At 43.4% G+C, this 18,816-nt stretch overlaps 1 protein-coding gene across 18 annotated transcripts in view; it reads right to left on the bottom strand.

The window, feature by feature from the left end:
* Positions 1 to 18,816, bottom strand: part of PTPRK (protein tyrosine phosphatase receptor type K) — a 1,571,968-nt gene that overhangs the window by 214,762 nt on the left and 1,338,390 nt on the right. For all 18 annotated transcript variants that reach the window (XM_069607477.1, XM_069607481.1, XM_069607480.1 and 15 more), the window contains one exon: positions 6,655 to 6,815. In XM_069607477.1, coding sequence (XP_069463578.1) covers positions 6,655 to 6,815 — 161 coding nt within the window. The remainder of the gene's footprint in view (positions 1 to 6,654; positions 6,816 to 18,816) is intronic.

Here is an 18,816-nt window from a genome sequence, read left to right as displayed (position 1 = left end):
CTAGAAAGTTTCTAAGAAATCTTCGTATTACAGAAGAAGCTGCTGCAGCGGCTTTGCATCAGAGCAACAAAGGTACCGATATGGGGGAAAATCGCTGCTTCCTCTGTTACTGCATTGCCGCTTGCTTTCAATGCGTAGGAGTATTTTTATGCTAGGGCAGCTTGCAAAGGTGTTAGATCCTCCCACTTGGTCCAAAGGCCATACTATGTAAAGCATACCCCTCTCCATGGCTGATAATTGTATACAAATGCAAAACCTTATGGGTTCATTGAAGCCCATATTTCTGCCTGCTTTGAAATCTGGCGAATGAGACACCTGAGGGGCTCAAAACTCAAATAGAGACCCGACTACTGCAATAACTTTTGGCAGAAGTGCAAACTTATGATCAGGAGGCCTGGCCTAGGAAATCTATACAACAGATACAGACATCTACATCTATATCTATCCCCTACCAGCTGTGTGTGCAAGGTTTTGCCTTATGTAGTCTTGGTGATAAGACAAGGGTTGATGGTTCCCAGAATTTCATGTTGGAACTTTTATTGAATACAGAGGAGCATGTGGTGTTAAATCGAACAAATGTGTTAGCACTACCACATGAAGTTCTGCATTTTCACTTGCTTACATCTGGCGACATTACTGAGGTTTATTTTCCCCCATGAGACTCGAACGTACATTGTTAGTTTGTCTTTTAACATGATCTGTATGTACCATCTATGATATTGATGAATTAGACACTATTCAACAAATTCGGTATGACCTCTTCCCATATAAAGCGGATTACTTTCACAGAAGAAAACGTATCGAATGGTCTGTCAAATTAAAGAACAAGTTACTCTCTTACCTGGTAACGTTCTTTCGATGGGATGGTCTGACGACGTATTCCATATCTATGACAGTAATCAGCACAGCTGTGTTGATTGCTATCATAGATATGGAATACGTCGGAGGACCCAATCCCCTCGAAATAATAATTGTGGAAGGGGAGAAGTTCTAAAAGTTAACCTTGCACAGAATACCCAAACAGGGAGACAGGTAGAATTGTTGACATCTGTTCTTTGTGGGACTTCCGGTCATGACTGCAGCTGTTAACAGGCACCTTATCACAAAGCTTTAGGAGGGTAGAAGAAGTAGGGAATGGCCTTTAACACTGTGGAGCAGTTTGAAGATTTTTCTATATTTTCTTGGAACTCAAGAGGCGATAATTGCTTCCTGAATAACACATAAGTGGCAACAATTATTAATACCCATACTGTAGTGCATTAGCAGGAAACATGGTTGAGGTCACCACTTGTGACTGATGGCTATATCTTCATCCAGCAGTACCTGATGCCATCTAGGAGGGTTTGGGAGGGGGAGAAGGTAGGCCCTCTCCAGTCTTATTACAGCTCTAAAATCTGATGCTAAACAAACCTATGAAGTCTACTTGAATATCTATTATGGATTGTTAGGTGTAAAATAACACTAAAAGAAAAGAGAGTGGCTCTATCCTATTAATTAATTTGAATTGGAATCCTGCAGTAATTGGACTAATTATTTTTTTTGGTCCAATTCAATTAATTTGTTAACAGGTATATGGACGATGTTGTGGATTTGATCATAAGTGATGACTTTAGCCTAGAATGTAGAGATTTAGGGATAACGAATTTCAATCCTGCTATAATCCTGGTATAGATATAAACAGAAGGATGTGGCGAACATGCTTTGAGGACTGGCAAATGAGATGTATTAGGTGACATTTCTGCTCACTGAACATCGAAAAATGGATGGTCATCTACTTGCATTTACTATCTTGTTCCGACAGCTGACCTATTCAAGATTTGTAGTAGGTTAACTGAAGTGGGGATCGACGCCAGTGACCAGAACTTAAAGAGTGGTTTGTGAACTACAAAAGGGCGCAGCCAGAACTATTAAATCTGGTGATCAATTCAGGAGGGAATTAACTAAGGAGGACAATTACTAATGTTAAACAATTTACTATTACGTTAAATCATGTTTTTCAGAGTTCCGACTGGGAATGTAAATTGTAGATATGGTCTGCTGCTGGCTTTGAGAACTTTATTTCACAAATCAAGAACACCAACTCAAAGGCTCAAAACAAGAAGGAAACAAAAGGTGCATTTCTACAATGATATAGTACAAGGATAGAAATCTCTCAAGGAAGTATCAAACTATTGCAGACACAAGAGCTTAACTCGGAGGAGAAAAAAGGTGACATTACAACAATTGAAAAAGGCTTATAAAAATTGGCATAAGGGCTAACGATAGTTATTAAAACAAAAGAATAGTGAGCGTATGCTTCAGAAAAACGTGCAATTTTTTGGATCTCACCAATAATCTCTCAGTTTTATTGAAATTCGCAATGTAATCTGATTGCAGAGAGTGAGTGGAGGTCCCGTTTCTCAAAGATAGGTCAGCCTCCCAAAATTGTAGTGCTTATCGAGATTATTGATACGGATTGGTGTTTGGAAATAAAGGTTACTCAAATCGAATAGGGCATAGGAAAGCTATAGAATTCCAGGGCCCCAGTGCCCAATCGACTAAGTAACCTTACTATTTAGGTGGATCCCCCTTCTGCGGGCTAAACTATTACTTTTGCTATTGATAGACATGACGAAAAGGTCCACAGCACTTTCATGGAAAAACTTGGTTATTGTTCCAATACATAAAAGAGGGGTGACTGCCAAAATCCCCACAAGTACTGCCAAAATTCTGTGCTAGTTAGCGAAAGCAAAAGTGTTGCTTTATTTGTCCTTAGGGACTTGGAAGCATGAGCAATGGGTAGATTGAGCAAATATCAATTGGGGTTTAAAAGGGAGTGGGTACTTTGTTAAACAGATCTATTGGGTGCTGCTTGCAGGAAACGGCTTGGGTCACAGGCAGCACACTACTATTCATATGGCCTCTATTGATGTTTCTAACGCTGTTGATCTGGTCAATAGGAACCACCTGTCGAACAAGCTGCATAACTGGAATGTTGCAAAGTAATTGCTAGCAATCCTAATTCCCTTACATGAAGAAACACCTGCAAGTTCGATTAAATCTACATCGGAAAGAATTAAAGTCTATAAAGTCTTGCGGAAGGGGTGCGTTCTCGCCCCCTGCCTTTTTAATCTTTCTCTTTCTGTTCTTGAGGATAGTTTTCATCTAGCTATGTTTGCGACTCCCAAATTTGGAAAAATTCCAATTATGTGGATGTTGTATGTATAGGATGTGGTCTTATACGATCATACTCCACGTGTCCTGCAAAACTTGATAGATGCTGCATGTCGATATGCAAGACACAATGAGCTAGAAATTAATCGCTAATAACTATGGTCACTAGATTAGTCACACAAAAGATACCATAAGGGTATACCCGGAGAGGAAATATTTTTCTACTAATACCATCTGCATTAGTGACTTATCTGTGCGTCTCTCTGGATATGAGTTGCTCTGTTCATTTAAGACTTGAAAGGCTAAAAGGCAAGAGAGACCAGTTTTGTCCCACAGATGAAGAGGCTCGATCATAGATACTGCCGCTTCACGGTGAAACCTCTACTTGACTTCTATAAAGTTATTCCGGCTCTATTATATGGACAAAGTCTTTAGTACCACTGTGAATATTGATTGGAAGTCAATCGAGCCCATTCTTTGGAAAAAGGTACTGAATCTTCCAACCTCTGTTCCAATGGGTGCGTTAAGATATGAATTTGGGATTACATCAATGCAGGGATGGTATGTCTGGAATGGCTTGGCTTTTACAGAAATCTATTAGTGCTAACAAATGATTCTCTGCATGAAGACAAAGCGGGAACCGTCAATACATGCTGTGTTGCCTATGAGGAATTTCCAAATTAGAGCTAGGAAAACCTTAGCCAAGATAGATCAATCAGAAGAAGAATTGTGTGGAAAACCTAACAAGGTTTAGAAGTGCCTATTTTTGAGAGATTGGATGGATACCATCACGCGAATGTGAAGTTTAGAGTCCATTCCATCTTCTTATTAGAAAAACCTCTCAGAGATTGCCCTTGCTATCTTGTGCAATTTCCAAATTCTTATTCAAGAATTTTTTCCCCTAACATTTAGGCTGAACATAATCTCTACTGGAGAGATTCTTTTTATAAGAGTTAAAACTGGCATATTAACCGATTTGTGCCCTTTCTTGCCCCATGTGTAATAATTCAATACAGAGTTTAGAACATTTATTGGTAGAATGATTGGCAACAGGCACCTTAAGGGAGCAATGTTTGGGGAGATATGCAACTAAAATGTACTGGTTGTTAACTTATGATTTTTGGTTTAGAGCTTCTAGCGGGTACAAAAAAGCCTCAAATGATTGCGGTTTTAACATTTTGGATTGCACTGAATATGGTTAATATAAAATTGTATTTGTAGATACAGCTTGAATGCATACTTGGTGTGCTGTATGCTTTTTAAACTTAATGTCACAATATTTATTTACCCTTTATTTGATTTTGTGTAATAGAGTGTAAATGTGATTGTTTTTAAGATGAGTTTGTTTTAATATTGTAAATTAGTGTAAGAACCAATTCACTAATAAAATAAAAAATATACAATATGTTTTTTCTAGACTTTAAAACTGCATTTGACTCTCTTGATCAGAGAGTGTATTGTAAAAGGAACATATTAGCAGATCTCAAACTACCCTTAGAAATCCTTTGCACCATCCAGAAGATTTAAGAAAATAATTATAATTCAGCAGTCAAAGACAGGACATCAAAATACCAGTCTGGGTATGGATCATCGTATTGCAGTCTCCGGTTCAGAGACTAATGCAATTGAAATGTAATTTGGTATTTTTAAATAATGCTCTACAGGCATTTGAAACACTTCTACCAAGACACACTACTTGCCGAGACAATAACACTGTATAAAAGTCTACAGAGAGCACAGGGCTCCGAATAAATGTGTCACGCCCTTAATCCCAGTATCTAAGGCACAGTTGCACCTCCTGACGCACCCTCATATACCATGAGGGACCCACCTCCAGGCATCAACTGCTGTCGGATTTGCATCAAATCTCAACCATAGAGCACTGCAAAGCATTCCAGCTGTTTATATACCCACACATGGGATGGAGGTGCACATTTTGTAGTCCACTTGGGGCTCCTGTCCTAGGCAAATATGTACCTGTGGTATCTCCAATGACAGAAACGCATTTGCATTAATCAATGCATTGAAAAAATACAAGCATGGCATTGCCACACTTGTGTGCTACATCTGTTCATCACCAGCTTCCTGCTTCAATTAAAGATATTTTATACAATTGTGGGCATGGTTATAACGCTTGGAACAAAACTTAAATTTAGCATGAAAAATAAATGATTAACACACCAGCAGCGCTGCAATATCACAACATGTAGGGAGTATCAAAGAAAGACCTCAAGATTAAAACTGGAATGCCAGCTGAACATTCTGAAACAGCTTAATGAGGGACAGTGTTCTGAATTCAAATTTTCATAAAATGTATAAGCAGCATTCTTAAATTCCAAATGAGTTTTTGGTCTAATTATTTTTGCACAATTTCTGTACTGTAATATTAAACTGCCTTTGACAACTTGTATGCAGTTTTGCCACATCAGTCATTACACTTCACAAGAAAACAAATTACCAAGATGCAATACTTTCATTTTGAGGGATGATTAGCATTAAGTACAGTAGGAGACCAGGGTTCGAAATTGAGGGCAGCTGAGAGCTATTTAGCTCCTGCCTATAGCCTAGAAGAGCCTGGTTAGCTTAAAACAACAGTTACCAGGAGCTACTTTTGGCTCCCCAGGCCAACTAATGCAGAAAAAAAACAACTATGTGAATTTAACTCTGTGCGTTGGGGGGCTCATATATAATAGATACAATTATATGTCTGCATTTTATGTGTACTTTAGATTTGGTTAATGATATTTGGTAGCTCTTCTTTCCCCAGGGGAGCTGATGGCGGCGGGTTAGTGCTGGATACCCAGCAGCTGCTCGTAGCGTCTGCTTCTCCAATCCTAATTTCTAGCCTTGAACTCAATAAACGGGTAAATGACAAGGTATCGACGTATTAACTGCACAACTAAGTATACTTTCTTAATATGCTCATTTCCCTAGAGAAGAATGCAAAATAATAACTTAACCCTGCCACCCTATTGCCCCTATTAACTTGATTTCTATCTTTAACAATCAAGAAATTATTCAGGATTCTTACAGAGAAAAGAACACTGCTGCAGTATTTTTCAATCAAAACAATTATTTTGTCTGTTGCTTCCATTCAAATTGGATTAAAGTTAAGATATGAAGCAGCCATAGTAGAAATGAAGGCGATCATTGCGCGCATCTCAGAGTAGGGTTTGCAATATTATTAGGACAGAGCATTGTCGCTGGCATGTTTCTTCTTGCCCATCTCAGAGCTTAGTGGACTTGTTTTTATTGTCTCGTCAGAAAAAAAATGAAAACTCAGTCATTACTTGATCTATAGAGTTAACGGCCTACACACAAATCACAATACGTTCCAAGATAAGCTCCTGCAAATGTAGGTTGCTACATAGTTTACCAGAAATACAGGCCGTCTATGTAGCCAACTACAACTTTTGATGACTAGGTGTCAATTCCACAAACGCATCCAGTGCCTTCCTTAGGTGTGCTTTCATTTATGAGTACTTCAAATGTTCTACTTACACCTTGGAGTGAAATTATGCGAATCCATGAAGGTGACATTGAGTGGGTCTTCAGCATGAAGAGTGCTTTGGTCAGCATAACTCCGATCCATCGCGTTCACCATGTGGGTCATTTCCTGACGTGTGTTGCCAATAGCATCTTTGCGTTTCTTGGCCAGTTTGCTGCCAAAAAAAATTAAGTGGATGACTTTAGGGACACAAGGGAGAAAAGTATTTAGCTGTTAATTAGCATGCCCCTTCACCTAGATCTAGTACTGACAAAAAAAGCTTACATATATCGTTGGCTTGGCAATTCAATGTAATTTATTACATTTACAATACCTTTAAATCCTGCAAATATGGTAATCTGCATACATTTGAATACGGTGTAAACTCCAAAATGTACAAACAACTAATTGCTTTGTAGTAGTGTAATACTGCAATCAGACACGTGAAAAGAATGCCGTTTCCGAAAAAGTAAGCAATGCACTTCCTTTTTGACATAACAACCCTCCCATAATTTGACAGAAATGCGTGTATTCAGCTGGGTTAAATTTAGACAATTTGTAAAGTGAACAAAAAATTGTGGATAAAAGAATTTTTCGGATGTTGACAAATGCTATCTGCATTCTACATTTGAAAATTGCAGAAATGCAAGACACAAAAAAACCCACAAGAAAATTAGACAATTTACAATGTTTTGACAGAAAAAATGCAGCTCGCAAGTAACTGACGAATCCCTTCATGTCGTCACTTCCTCCGTAGGGGGACCCGTCCAGTAGGGCTAGGGAAGCGAGGCCGCTAGCACCCCCCTGGGGGTGGTACTCAGCCGGAGGATCTCATGGGAGGGGACCCCCACTGTGGAGGAAGGGAAGACTTTCAGGGGAGAACGTGGAATATCTACCACGCAAACCCCAAAAGCACCCCCCCACCCCCACACTGTTAGGGCCAAAATACTCCCATCCTCTTTACCTCCTCTTTCTACTCTTAGTTATCCTATGCAGAGTAGACCGGTCTATGAATATGAGAAAACATACTCTGATGAGGAAGAGTAAGGAATACTTAGAAAGCTATGGCTCTATAGATACTGCCACGAGGAAGAAAAGATGATTGATAGCCTTCTGTGGAACCAAGATGAACATAATAGCTCCCAAACACACGCGAGCTGGCCAAAGATTAAAAAAAGAGAGGAAGGACTTCTCTCGTTGTCTAATCTCCCTGGAGGAACCGCGAGCTGGAGGGAAATGCTGTGCGGAGAAGAAGGACCGAAGGAGAACGGGACGCTGCCAGACGCGTCCCAGCAGAGCACACCGCTGACACCCAAGGACCACAGAAGGAGAAACAGGTATCCGGAGGCGAGCTAGGGAGCGGAATAAGGAACCACTCTAACTGCGAGGGGCCCCGGGCTGTTAAAACGCTGCATGACTTCCTGGGGTGAGAGAAGCTGGGAGCCGAAGAGAGAAGCAACCTGCAGAGCTGGGTTAAGGAGCAAGCCCCTTGGGCTGAGAGAATCCGTAAAGAGAACTGCGTTAATGAATTGGGAATTTCTCTACAAAGAAGGGAGAAGAGAAAGGACTCTGTTGAGACCCTGAGGGGTGGAGCTGAACCAAGTCGGGACAATTGAGAAATCCCTGGTGTGAATCCAGTTGAGATCAGAGTACAAGAATCGTTGTCATCTTCGTACCAGTACTTGGAAGAATCCCAGAGGACTTTATCAAGAAAGAGTGCTTGGTAGGATAGTGAACCGGGCCTGGGTAAGAGACATTGCAAACCAGAAAGAAGGGTCTGGGACCCATATGTTGAGAGGAATGAAAAATACCATACGAGAAAAAAATCGTGCCTCATCAGTGAGGATTTGCATATGGTCTTTCCCCTTCCTGCAATGGCTTAGCAGATATGCTATGATAATTTATTTGTCTCGCGCTCGTACACAAGTGCTTCAGAGTGCGACAAGGGAAGGGGAAAAGGGCAGAACAAAAAACAACTATCTTACTAGGCCCAGTGACATTGAGAACACACAAGTGCATGGGAAAAGTGCGTGGAAGGGGGAGAGTGAAAAGTGCGTAGCAGAGAGGAACATATAAATAATAATAAATAAAAATAAATCGATGATAGAGGCAATAAAAAGTGGTAGTGCAGCCAGAAATTGCTGTGTTTAAGGCAGCAGACTGGGTAAGTCTGATAAGTGCAGAAAAAAGAAAATGGGGGTGTGGGAAACTATATGGGTACAGATACAGTCCCCAGTGCAAGGGGTGGTCAGGAGGCAGTGCAGGGAGCGAAGGCAGAAGCAAAGAGTAAGTTCTTGAGGAGCTTCCGGAACCGAAGATGGTTCTCCTCAAGTTTTAGAGTGGCAGGGAGGCTGTTCCAGAGGGAGGCCCCAGCCGAAGACAGACCTACCCCCAGCTTCTTTCTTGGAAAAATGACTGACCCTGAGGGAGTTAGAGGAGCGAAGAGCTCAAGAGGGGAGGTATTTGCGGATGGGTTGCTGAAGGTATTTTGGACCCAGGCCCCAGAATGCCTTGTGGACAATGCAGAGGGTTTTGAATTTAATCCTAGCGTCCACTGGGAGCCAGTAAAGAGCTTTCAGAGCTGGAGAGATACGATCCCAGGGCTTGAGGCCAAGGAAAAAGTCTCGCAGTCCTGTTCTGGATTAGTCGCAGAGGGAGGAGAGTAGAGGCAGGTAGATTTAGAAAGAGGCTGTTAAAATAGTCCAGCCTAGAGAGAACCAGAGCTTGGGAGACAGTAAGCTTCTTGGGGAAGGAGAGGAAAGGCAGAGTACTTCTGAGGAGGTGCAGTAGGACATTTTACTTTTTAGAGACCTCAGAGATGTGAGCGGAGTAGGAAAGTGTGGCGTCAAAGATGACCACGAGGTTCTTAGCCTCGCAGGTGCGGGTAGGAGGAGGGCCAAGGGAGGCCGGCTAGAGAGTGAGGGGAAAGGACGTGCCTATAAGGAGGATCTCCGTCTTGCTGGCATTCAGACAAAGATCATTGGCGGCACACCAATCTTGAATGGCAGTTAGGCAATCAGAGATAAGAGAGAGAGAGCGAGAGAGAGAGAAAGAGAAGAGGTAGCCGAGGGAAGTCTGAAAATGAGTTGAGTATCGTCAGCGTAGCACTGGAAATTTTAGCAGAAAATGGCAATGCAGTGGGTGAGAGTTGCCAGGTATTGGTTGAAAAGCCAGAGCAAAAGGTTAGACCCCTGGGGAACACCACAGGTAGAGAGGAAGATAGATGATAGGAAGGACCAAAGTTGGACCTGGTAGGGTCGATCAGAGAGGAAAGGGGTCAGCCAGGCCAGAGCCTGATCAGTGATACCCAGGTTATCACAGAGAGGGTTGAGCAGGATGGTATGGTTGACCGTTTCGAAGGCAGAAGAGAGATTGAGTAGGATGAGAACATAGGGAATATTAGAGTCAAAGTTGGAGAACAGGTCTTCACGGATGTTCAGGAGAGCACTTTCCGTACTTCTGGCAGCTCTGAAGCCAGGCTGATGGTCATGGAGACAGCCAACAGAATCGGAATGAAGGTTAAGCTAAGAGATGGCCAGCTTTTCCAGGAGTTTGCCCAGAAAGCGAGTAATGGAAATAGGGCGATAGTTTGCCGGACAAGAGGGATCAGCTGTAGGTTTCTAGAGAAGCGGATGCACCAGGGAGTGCTTCAGAGCTGAGGGAAAGGATCCTGAGGCAAAGGAGTGGTCGCAAAAATTGGCAAGGGCTGGAGCGAGGGCATCAATGTGGTCCTTGATGGTTTTAGAGGAACAGGGATGAACCTGTTTTGATGAGGCCATCATAGATCGGACTTGTCTAGCAACCTCATCAGGGGAGAAAAGAGGAAAGCACGCTAAGGAGGGTGGGGGAGTGGTTGAACGAGGGTCAGCAAGCTCAAACTGAGATGTAATAGGTGGAGGAGGGGAGGAGAGGGTGGACAGGATGTCCTGGGTTTTTGAGATGAAGTAAGAGGCCAGGGCATTGCAGAGAGCCTGGGAGGCAAGAGGAGGGGTAGAGACTGCAGCAGGGTTGGCAAGCTCCTTGCAGATTTTAAGGAGTTTGGCCGAGTTGTTAGATGCCGCAGAGACACGGGCTTGAATGTGGACTCTACTCTTGGTGCGGACAGAGTTGGTATTGCCTTTGGAACAGGTGACACGCCAGTTTGTCAGAGGGTGAACAAGAAGCCCTCCATTTCCTCTCAGCCGCCCCACACATACGTTTAAGTGTGACTAGGTCAGAGTCATACCAGGAATTGCACTTGGCTTTGGACTTCAAGCGGATGAAGAATGAAGGTCTGGAGGGTTGCCCAGGGCAATAGCTGAGGTTTTAAGATTCATTCTAAACCTTCCAGCCATCACCTCTGTTTTGCTTTCAACCAGATTAGCAATATACCTTTGTAAGAAAAGTATTAAAAAAAAATATATGATTTTCGCCCAATCATACCCTCCTGCCTCAAGACAGAAACCAGTTATGCAACGTGCTCCGCTGCCCACGGGGTCCAGACCCACACTGTATAAATGCCTCAAATAACATTATTAAAATAAATATAAGCTTTATTGCAGTGCTAATTTGCAGCACATTCAAGTTATTTGTGGGTTAAAATACAGGTATTTGAATGCAATTGGTTAGAAAAGAAATTGCTGGTCGAAGCACTATTTGAAGCTATAATTTAACCACTGGAGTCTGCCAATCCAAAGAGGCGAGTAAAACCTGCTAAACCCAGTTTCAACTATTCTGATGCAGTTAACTATGCCCGATTACACATAATTACCACCACCAGATTAAAGGTTCACTTCTGTTGGATGCCTTTATAATCCTAGATGCCAAATGCAACCTTTATCCGTGGACTGTCAAATATGTGAAAAATACAACTTTGATTGTGTGCAGTAACTATGTGGTGGCATCTTCTAGCTTCTGAACCACATGCTTGTTGCTGTAGGAGAGGAGCAGCGGTTGTAGAATTTAGGGGCCCATGAGATAGGATATATGTCATGTGATTTATAACGCGCCTGTACAAAAGTGTTTCAAGGTGCAACAAGGGAGGGAAGACAGAGGAAGAACCAGACTAATGATATTACTATGCCTTGCATCATTCAGATCATGCAAGTGCGACAGCGCAGAGTGGAGGGAGAAGGGGAAGTGCCTGGGAGAGGGAAAGGGGAAGAGCAATCAGGTCAGCATTGCTCTGAGAAAGTGCAGCCAGGGCAGCACGGCTCTGGGTAAGTGCAAGGAGGAAGGGAACTGATGGGCTACAGTTACAACCCCTAACTGCGCAATAGGTCTGGAGGCTATGCAGTGGAGACTGATCATGGAGGAGCCTGTTACCCAGTGAGATGGAGGGTACGGAGCAACCAGTCGCCGCAGCGAACAGGTAGGTCAGCAGGGGAGCACTGATAAATCGGAGGTGAAAAGGAAGGGCTTGAGCTGCTTCCAGAACTTTATGTGGTCCGTGTCAAGTTTGAGAGGGGCAGGGAGGCCATTCCAGAGGGAGGCACCTGCACAGGAGAGAGATCTACCACCCACGATCTGCCTGGAGAAGTGCCTGACCCTCAGAGTTTGAGACAGCTTTGCGAAGGGTCAAGAAGGGAGCTGTTTTGGAAGAGCGAGTTGGATGCTGTGCAGGCCCCGACCCCTGAAAACCTTGTGGACTATGTAGAGGGTCTTGAACTTGATCCTTGCAGCTACCGGGAGCCATTGGAGAGATTGCAGGGCTGGGAGATATGGTCCCTGGCCTTGAGGCCAAGAACAAATCTTGCAGTCCTGTTCTGGATTAGTTGCGGAGAGTAGAGAAGGGTAGATTAAGAAAAGGCTGTTGCTGTAGTCAAGCCTAGCGAGAACCAGGGCTCTGGAGACAGTGAGTTTATGGTGGAAAGTGAGAAAAGGAACAGCGCCACTGAGGTGGTGCAGCTAGTAGTGGGCCTTCTTAGGAAGGTCAGTGATGTGATGCGAGAAGGAGAGAGTGGAGTCTAAGATGACAGCAATGTTTTTTGCCTCAAAGGAAGGTGAAGGAAGAGGGCCCACGGGGGCGGCCAGAGAGAGAGGGAAAGTGGGAGGTGGGGTTCCAATGAGAAGGACCTCGGTTTTACTGGAATTAAGGCAGAGATCGTTGGAGGTGCACCAATCCTTAATCACAGATAGAGAGTCCGGAATAAGCGAGAAAGGAGAAAAGGCTCAGGGAAGCCTGAAGAAGAGCAGAGTTATCTGTATAACACAAAGTTAGAGAAGGTAGAGATCAGGTGGGCCAAAGGGGACAAGTAGAAGTTGAAAAGCCAGGGTGAGACGGTAGAGCTCTGAGGGACACCACATGTGGATAGAGAGAGGTGGTGGAGAGAAAGGACCCAAGTTGGACCTGTGAGAGTCAGTCCAGGAGGAAGGAGATCAGACACTCCAGGGCCGGATCTGTGATGCCCAGGTTCTCTCAGAGTCGATTTATCAGGAAGGTGCGATTGACCGTGTCCAATGCAGAGGAAAGGTCAAGGAGGATGAGGACAGAAGGAATGTTGGAATCAAGATTAGTGATTAGATCTTCACAGGTGTTCTGGAGAGTAGTTTCTGTGCCTGTGGCTGCTCTGAAGCCAGACTGATGGTCTGGGAGACAAGCAACAGATTCATTGTGCAGAGTAAGCTGGGAGATGGCCAGCTTTTCCAGGAGTTTGCCCAGGAAAGGAGTGAAAGTGATCAGGCGATAGTTTGCCGGACAGGTAGGATCGGCAGAAGGCTTTTTAAGGAGGGGGTGCACAAGGGAGTGCTTGAGGGGAAAGATTGTGTGGCAAAAGAGTGATTGCAGAAATCGGCCAAGGCTGGAACGGGGGTGTTAATTTGGTCCTTGATGCTTCTGGAGGAGCTGGGGAGCACCTAATTGGACAACACTTTTATAGATCGGACTTGTCTAGAAACATCGTCAGGTGTCAGAGAGAAAAAGGAGAAAGGAGAAGGAGAGGGGGCCGGGAGAGGAGAGGAGGAGGAGGAGAGAGAAGACAGGTTGTCCTGAGTTTTAGTGGTGAAGTGAGAAGCCAGAGCCATACAGAGGGTCTGGGGGGGTGGCGAACATGAGAGGTGGAGACTGCAGAAGGATTGGCCAGTTCCTATTCTGATATTTCCAGATATGATTCTGAAAACTGGGACTGCATTAGCAAGCAAAAGCTGAGATGCAAGATGCCATGGAGTGAGAGAAGTAATGAGTAGATCTCGATAGATGGAGATAAGAGGGCAAATTCAGTGATGTGGGACAGGACCATTATACCTTGCCGGAAGGAACATGTCTGGAAGAAGGAAACTGGTTTGAGTGTTGAATCCCGTTGAGAGCTGATACAAAGCTAGCATACATTAGGCAACTTCTGTCAGTGTCTACACTAGTGGTAGATTAAAGTGTGGTCCTGCATACCACATCCACCCTCCCATCGGTGGAGAGGATGGGGAAGAGTAAGAGATATTTTAAGGCTGGTATGTAGCCCTTTCAAAATGGATAATTGTCCCACTTTAATGAGAAATTATCAGTTCCTGCATTTTGGGACCTCACATAATTCTTTAGGGCCCTGCATAAAATGTTTGGAGAACCATGCTCTAAGCAGTATTTTAAAGCCACTTACCGGTAAGGACAGTATCAAAGTGAAGGTGACCAGTAGGATATATGTACATTTCTAGTAAAAAAATAACCAGACTCCCTGCCCATGCAGCTTCACATTTTTCCAGTAGCATTAAGAAGACTGCCTGCATTGAGTGTACTTCCTCTACAAGTGGTTCATTCTGTATATCGCATGGTGCTCAAGCCCGGTAGAATGCAGTGTTCTTTAATTTTATAGTATTTCATAACATGATTATATAGCCCATTTCGATGTGTGCTGGTCTTTAAATCTTAATCGAAGAAGTCTTTCCGGTGAATATTTTCCATTTCACCAACTTTGCCAGGACGTCCCTTTAGCCATCTCCCCCAATATGCATGAATTGGAAAGGAATTTATATTGGTTAGTTCAACCAGGTCTTCTCTCTTTATGAAAGCTACCCGTTGATATGTGATCTTACCACGGTTATCGTTAGGACAGTAACTTATTACAATATTGTTTGGTTACAAAGTTCATAAAACATTACATCAAAAAACTGGCAGCTCTTTTTACAAAGAGCAATGTATGTTGAGATTATTTAAATTATTGTGTTGCCATTTGCCTCTGCATTTGCTCATGTCCTACCCCGTGCACGCAGCAGTCATAGGAGCTCTCAACTTGTTTTGCCACAAGAATCTGAGATTGTATTTATGTACCCCGTTTTATGGTCTATGTGAGCCTACTGCAGATGTAATTATTGCAAAACCATAGTGCTCTTATCTTTACACCTTCTTTCCTATGCTTAATGTATCCATCACATTCAGATTTGCATGCACCAGCTGCATGCAACATCTTCATTCGTCCTAGGTATATAGTTTTTTTTTCTCTCAATCTAGGTGGTGATAGCCAGAAGATGCATTAAAAATCTCTATTCTTTTAGAGTTCCTGTGGTGACAACATTTAAAACTGTCTCCATTCTCTAGGATAGTGTTTTTGCTTCTCAAATCACAAAACATGTATTTAGCTAACGTGCTGCCAGATTCCAAGTAAAGAAGGCAGACTAAAGATACTGGGATATGTGATTCTATAGAAGGTAAACAATCAAGGGGCAGATTACAGAACCTATGCACCGATGCAAGTGCAAAGTTGCACCGTATTAGCACTAGAGCAAAGCTTACCCTAGTGCAAAGGTATTGGGGCCATAAATGATAACACTTGCACAGTGACAAGTGCCATTTTTCATGGTATAAGCACCGAGGCAAAAACTGCCCTAGTGCTAAAAAAATAAATTAAAAAAAAATACTTTCAATGAATTTTTTTAAACTGGGCAAACTTTGCCCTAGTGATAATACCATTCCGTGTTAGTTATGGAGCAAACGTTGCCCTGTTGCAAAAATGCTACTCCTCCCCTACATCATATCTTTTTGACGTTTCCCGATAAACGAAGATGCTACATATGCCCCCCCACCCACACCTGCAAAAGTATCTGCTTTAGCAATTCATTTATAGGGGTTAACGTGGCCTTGAAAGCTCATGCTCCGATATAAATATAAATATTATATAAATATATAAATGGTGCTGGTGTATTCTAATCGTGTCGGCATCTAAGGAACGTAGTGATGCATACAGTAGCAGAAAGGACATTTATCCCAGCCTGGACTCATCCGAGGATGCAGTGACAAGAGCCTGGTCAAACACAGGGAATGAAAGCAGAAGGATAAGATTATCTCTGTGAATGGGAGGTTTTCATTTACATTCACACATTTATGTTAAAGATTCCTTCAATACCCCATGCACTGCATGGCTGGATGCCGAGCTCTCCCTTAAAAAAAAAAAAAAAAAGGGTACTACAAGGCCTCCCAGTCGCCCCACAAAGACAGAGCAATCAAGCACAAGAGCAGAAATTTAGATACTGCCCCAGCTGTTGCTCCCATGCATGACAGTCCTCCTCCTGGGCCCTGAAACTAGCTTCTGCAAATGATAGAAATAACCTGTTGCAGTACAGGGGGATAAAGCGGATTCCGGGGCCAAACCTAGCCAAAACACAGAGTGCTGAATGAGGAAGCGGTAGCTGGAGTTGAACACAGAGTGATTAGATTATGGCTTATTGGAAATAAAAGTGCATTTCAAGTGACGCGCTAGTGTAAATCTTTGCTAATCTATTGCTTTTCTGACCAGCAAGGTCATTAAACATCTAGATTGACCCCCTTAGTAAGTGGACAATCTTCCTGAAATTACCAATGTAGTATGCCATTAGGGCATTAGCCTCGATGAACGCTGAACTATTTGATCCTGTGGACAGGAAGTTGAAAACCTTTCCGAAAAAGAATTAAACATCCACAAATATTGCTGTCTTTTGCTCAATTTTTGACATTTTTCTAACGCATGCAGTGCATCAGTATTTTACAGAATCTGGCCCGCTGATTGAGGAGTGTTCAGAGTTGCTCAGGATCATGGAGAAACAAACCGGTGAAACTCTTATCTGACAATGATTGTAGGGGCTAGAATGAAGTGGGGGCAAGAAGGGAGTGGGTTGGGGCATGTGATGAGACGGGTGGATGTTGGAGGTGATGGTAAAGGGCAAGTAAGAAGGGATATTGGTGCAAACTCATTTACCTTCGCTGGTGAGGAGGTGGAGGATGGTTGGGAGGTTGTCTGTGCAGGTGGAGGAAGGGGAGGGCGGGGAGCCGGCTCCGCAGGATCAGACAGACAAAGATGGGCGACGAGGGCCTTTTATTTGAGTCTTAATTGGGTGTCGGCTTCACCTGCCAGCTAGGGTCGGAGGTCATATTTACTCTGGAGTACAGCCAATCAGAAAGCTCGTTGACAGGGGCTTGCTGCAGTGCCTCGAGAGGCGACAAAATGGTTTCGGCCATCTTGAGACGGAGGGGGTGCTCCAAAACGTCCAGCGGATCAGGGGCACTGGATTCAGTACAGTCTACGACCGCAGACAGCATGGCGGTCGTCGCAGGAAGACGTTAGACTACACATATGAACTAGTCCGTATCAATGCTATATTAACAGTATTTGTAAGGAGATTGTAATGCAGAAGCAATTAACCGTTCTTGTTCGATGTGGATGGTGCTCCGACTGCGGTTATGCTGTTGTCTCGGGAGGATAGCTTGGGGACAACATGCTCGCTTTGGAGGCAAGACGACACGCAGAAACACAGGTTCGATCCCCGGGTCTGTGCTTAGAAACCTCTGGGTATTAAGCACATTACAAATAGCCAATCAAATCAAAATCCCTAATCTATGTGAGCTTGGATCTCATAGCCCCTGTGTGGCTTGTTCTTTGTGATGGGAATTTGGACTGCTGAGGCCTATGCTGTTTCTGTTCGATGCAAGTAGAGCTTTAATTTATGAGGGCCTTATCTAAAAGCCTAGTACCTAACTAGCAACTTAAAATGTTTACACTAGCTTTCATATCCTAAGCCTCAAAACACAATAGCAATGCGAAGCTCTTTGTGACTGCCTATCAATCCCACTATGGAGTTCTTCAATTCAGGCTCTACACAGCTCCTTGAGCTTTCCCCAAAGTCCTAGTGTGTCTGGTGTGTTCACTTGCTGAACAAGGCTCAACAGTCCATCCATACATAAAACTGGTTAATTCACGATTCCCTTGATACTTCAGACTCTAAAAGACTTCACAAAGTGTGCAATATTCTATCCACCCATTGGTTGCTGATGTGAGAATCTTGAAGGTGTCTCCCTGTCATCCGGGTGGCCAGGAGACAGCCATCGCTATTGGATCCAGTTCCTTTGGGTGGGCCAGTGAGGGAGGATCACCTGGATGGGGGGTCCTTGGGGAGTGAAAGTGGGGCACTGACGGGTGAGACGTGTATCCACCTTCTTAGGACACCTTTTCCCCCCAACGTACCACGTAGGATACGCAAACACTTTACCCCACAGTTTAAGAGGGAAAGTCTTTGAATGCAAGAGAGGGATCCATTTGTGAAGCCCAACGTGCAAGCAGAAAATAACATTATTTTGAATACATCAGGCCCACAGCGACAAGAGACTTTTTGATAGAAAAGGGACTTAACCACTGAGGAGCCAGATTGCTGAGAGGGGAACTGATGGCTCATGCTGGGAAAGCTCGAGCGTGTGCTGTGCTCCAAAATCCTACCTTGTTCCCTGTTGAAAACTTGGGCAAGGGAGACCCCGACTACCGCATCCTGACTTATCATTTGTGAACACTTCCTTCTTTCTTAAGAACATAATCCAACACTTTTTTGTATTTAGCATAAGGATTGACAATAGGTTTTTCTTAGTATAGGCCCTTTTATTTGACACACCACCACTAGGACTGCCTTATTGTTATTTTATGGTCAAAGCTTGCTCCCATCTTAGATTTAGGTTTAGATTAGGCATTTTTCAAACCTACCTTTGCAGTTTAATAAACACCATTGAACTGTGATCACTTGTGTCTGTCTTTACTGTTGCCACCCACCAGGAGTTCCTTATAGCTGAGACTGAGCACACCCATCTAAAGGAAAAGCCACTTATCTCATCTATAAGTTTATGATTGAATGACAAGGAAAATGTGTGCATTTTGAACTGAACTTTGTGTATTGGTGAAATTGGTGAAAGGCACAGAAGCCTGAAAAGCTGGGAAGTAGCCCAAGGAATTGTGTTGGTTTTGAACATTGACACT

The sequence above is a fragment of the Ambystoma mexicanum genome, chromosome 4q, assembly GCF_040938575.1.
Source record: "Ambystoma mexicanum isolate Mex_15411 chromosome 4q, UKY_AmexF1_1, whole genome shotgun sequence".
NCBI lineage: Eukaryota > Metazoa > Chordata > Amphibia > Caudata > Ambystomatidae > Ambystoma > Ambystoma mexicanum.
This window is presented reverse-complemented; position numbering and strand designations above follow the sequence as displayed.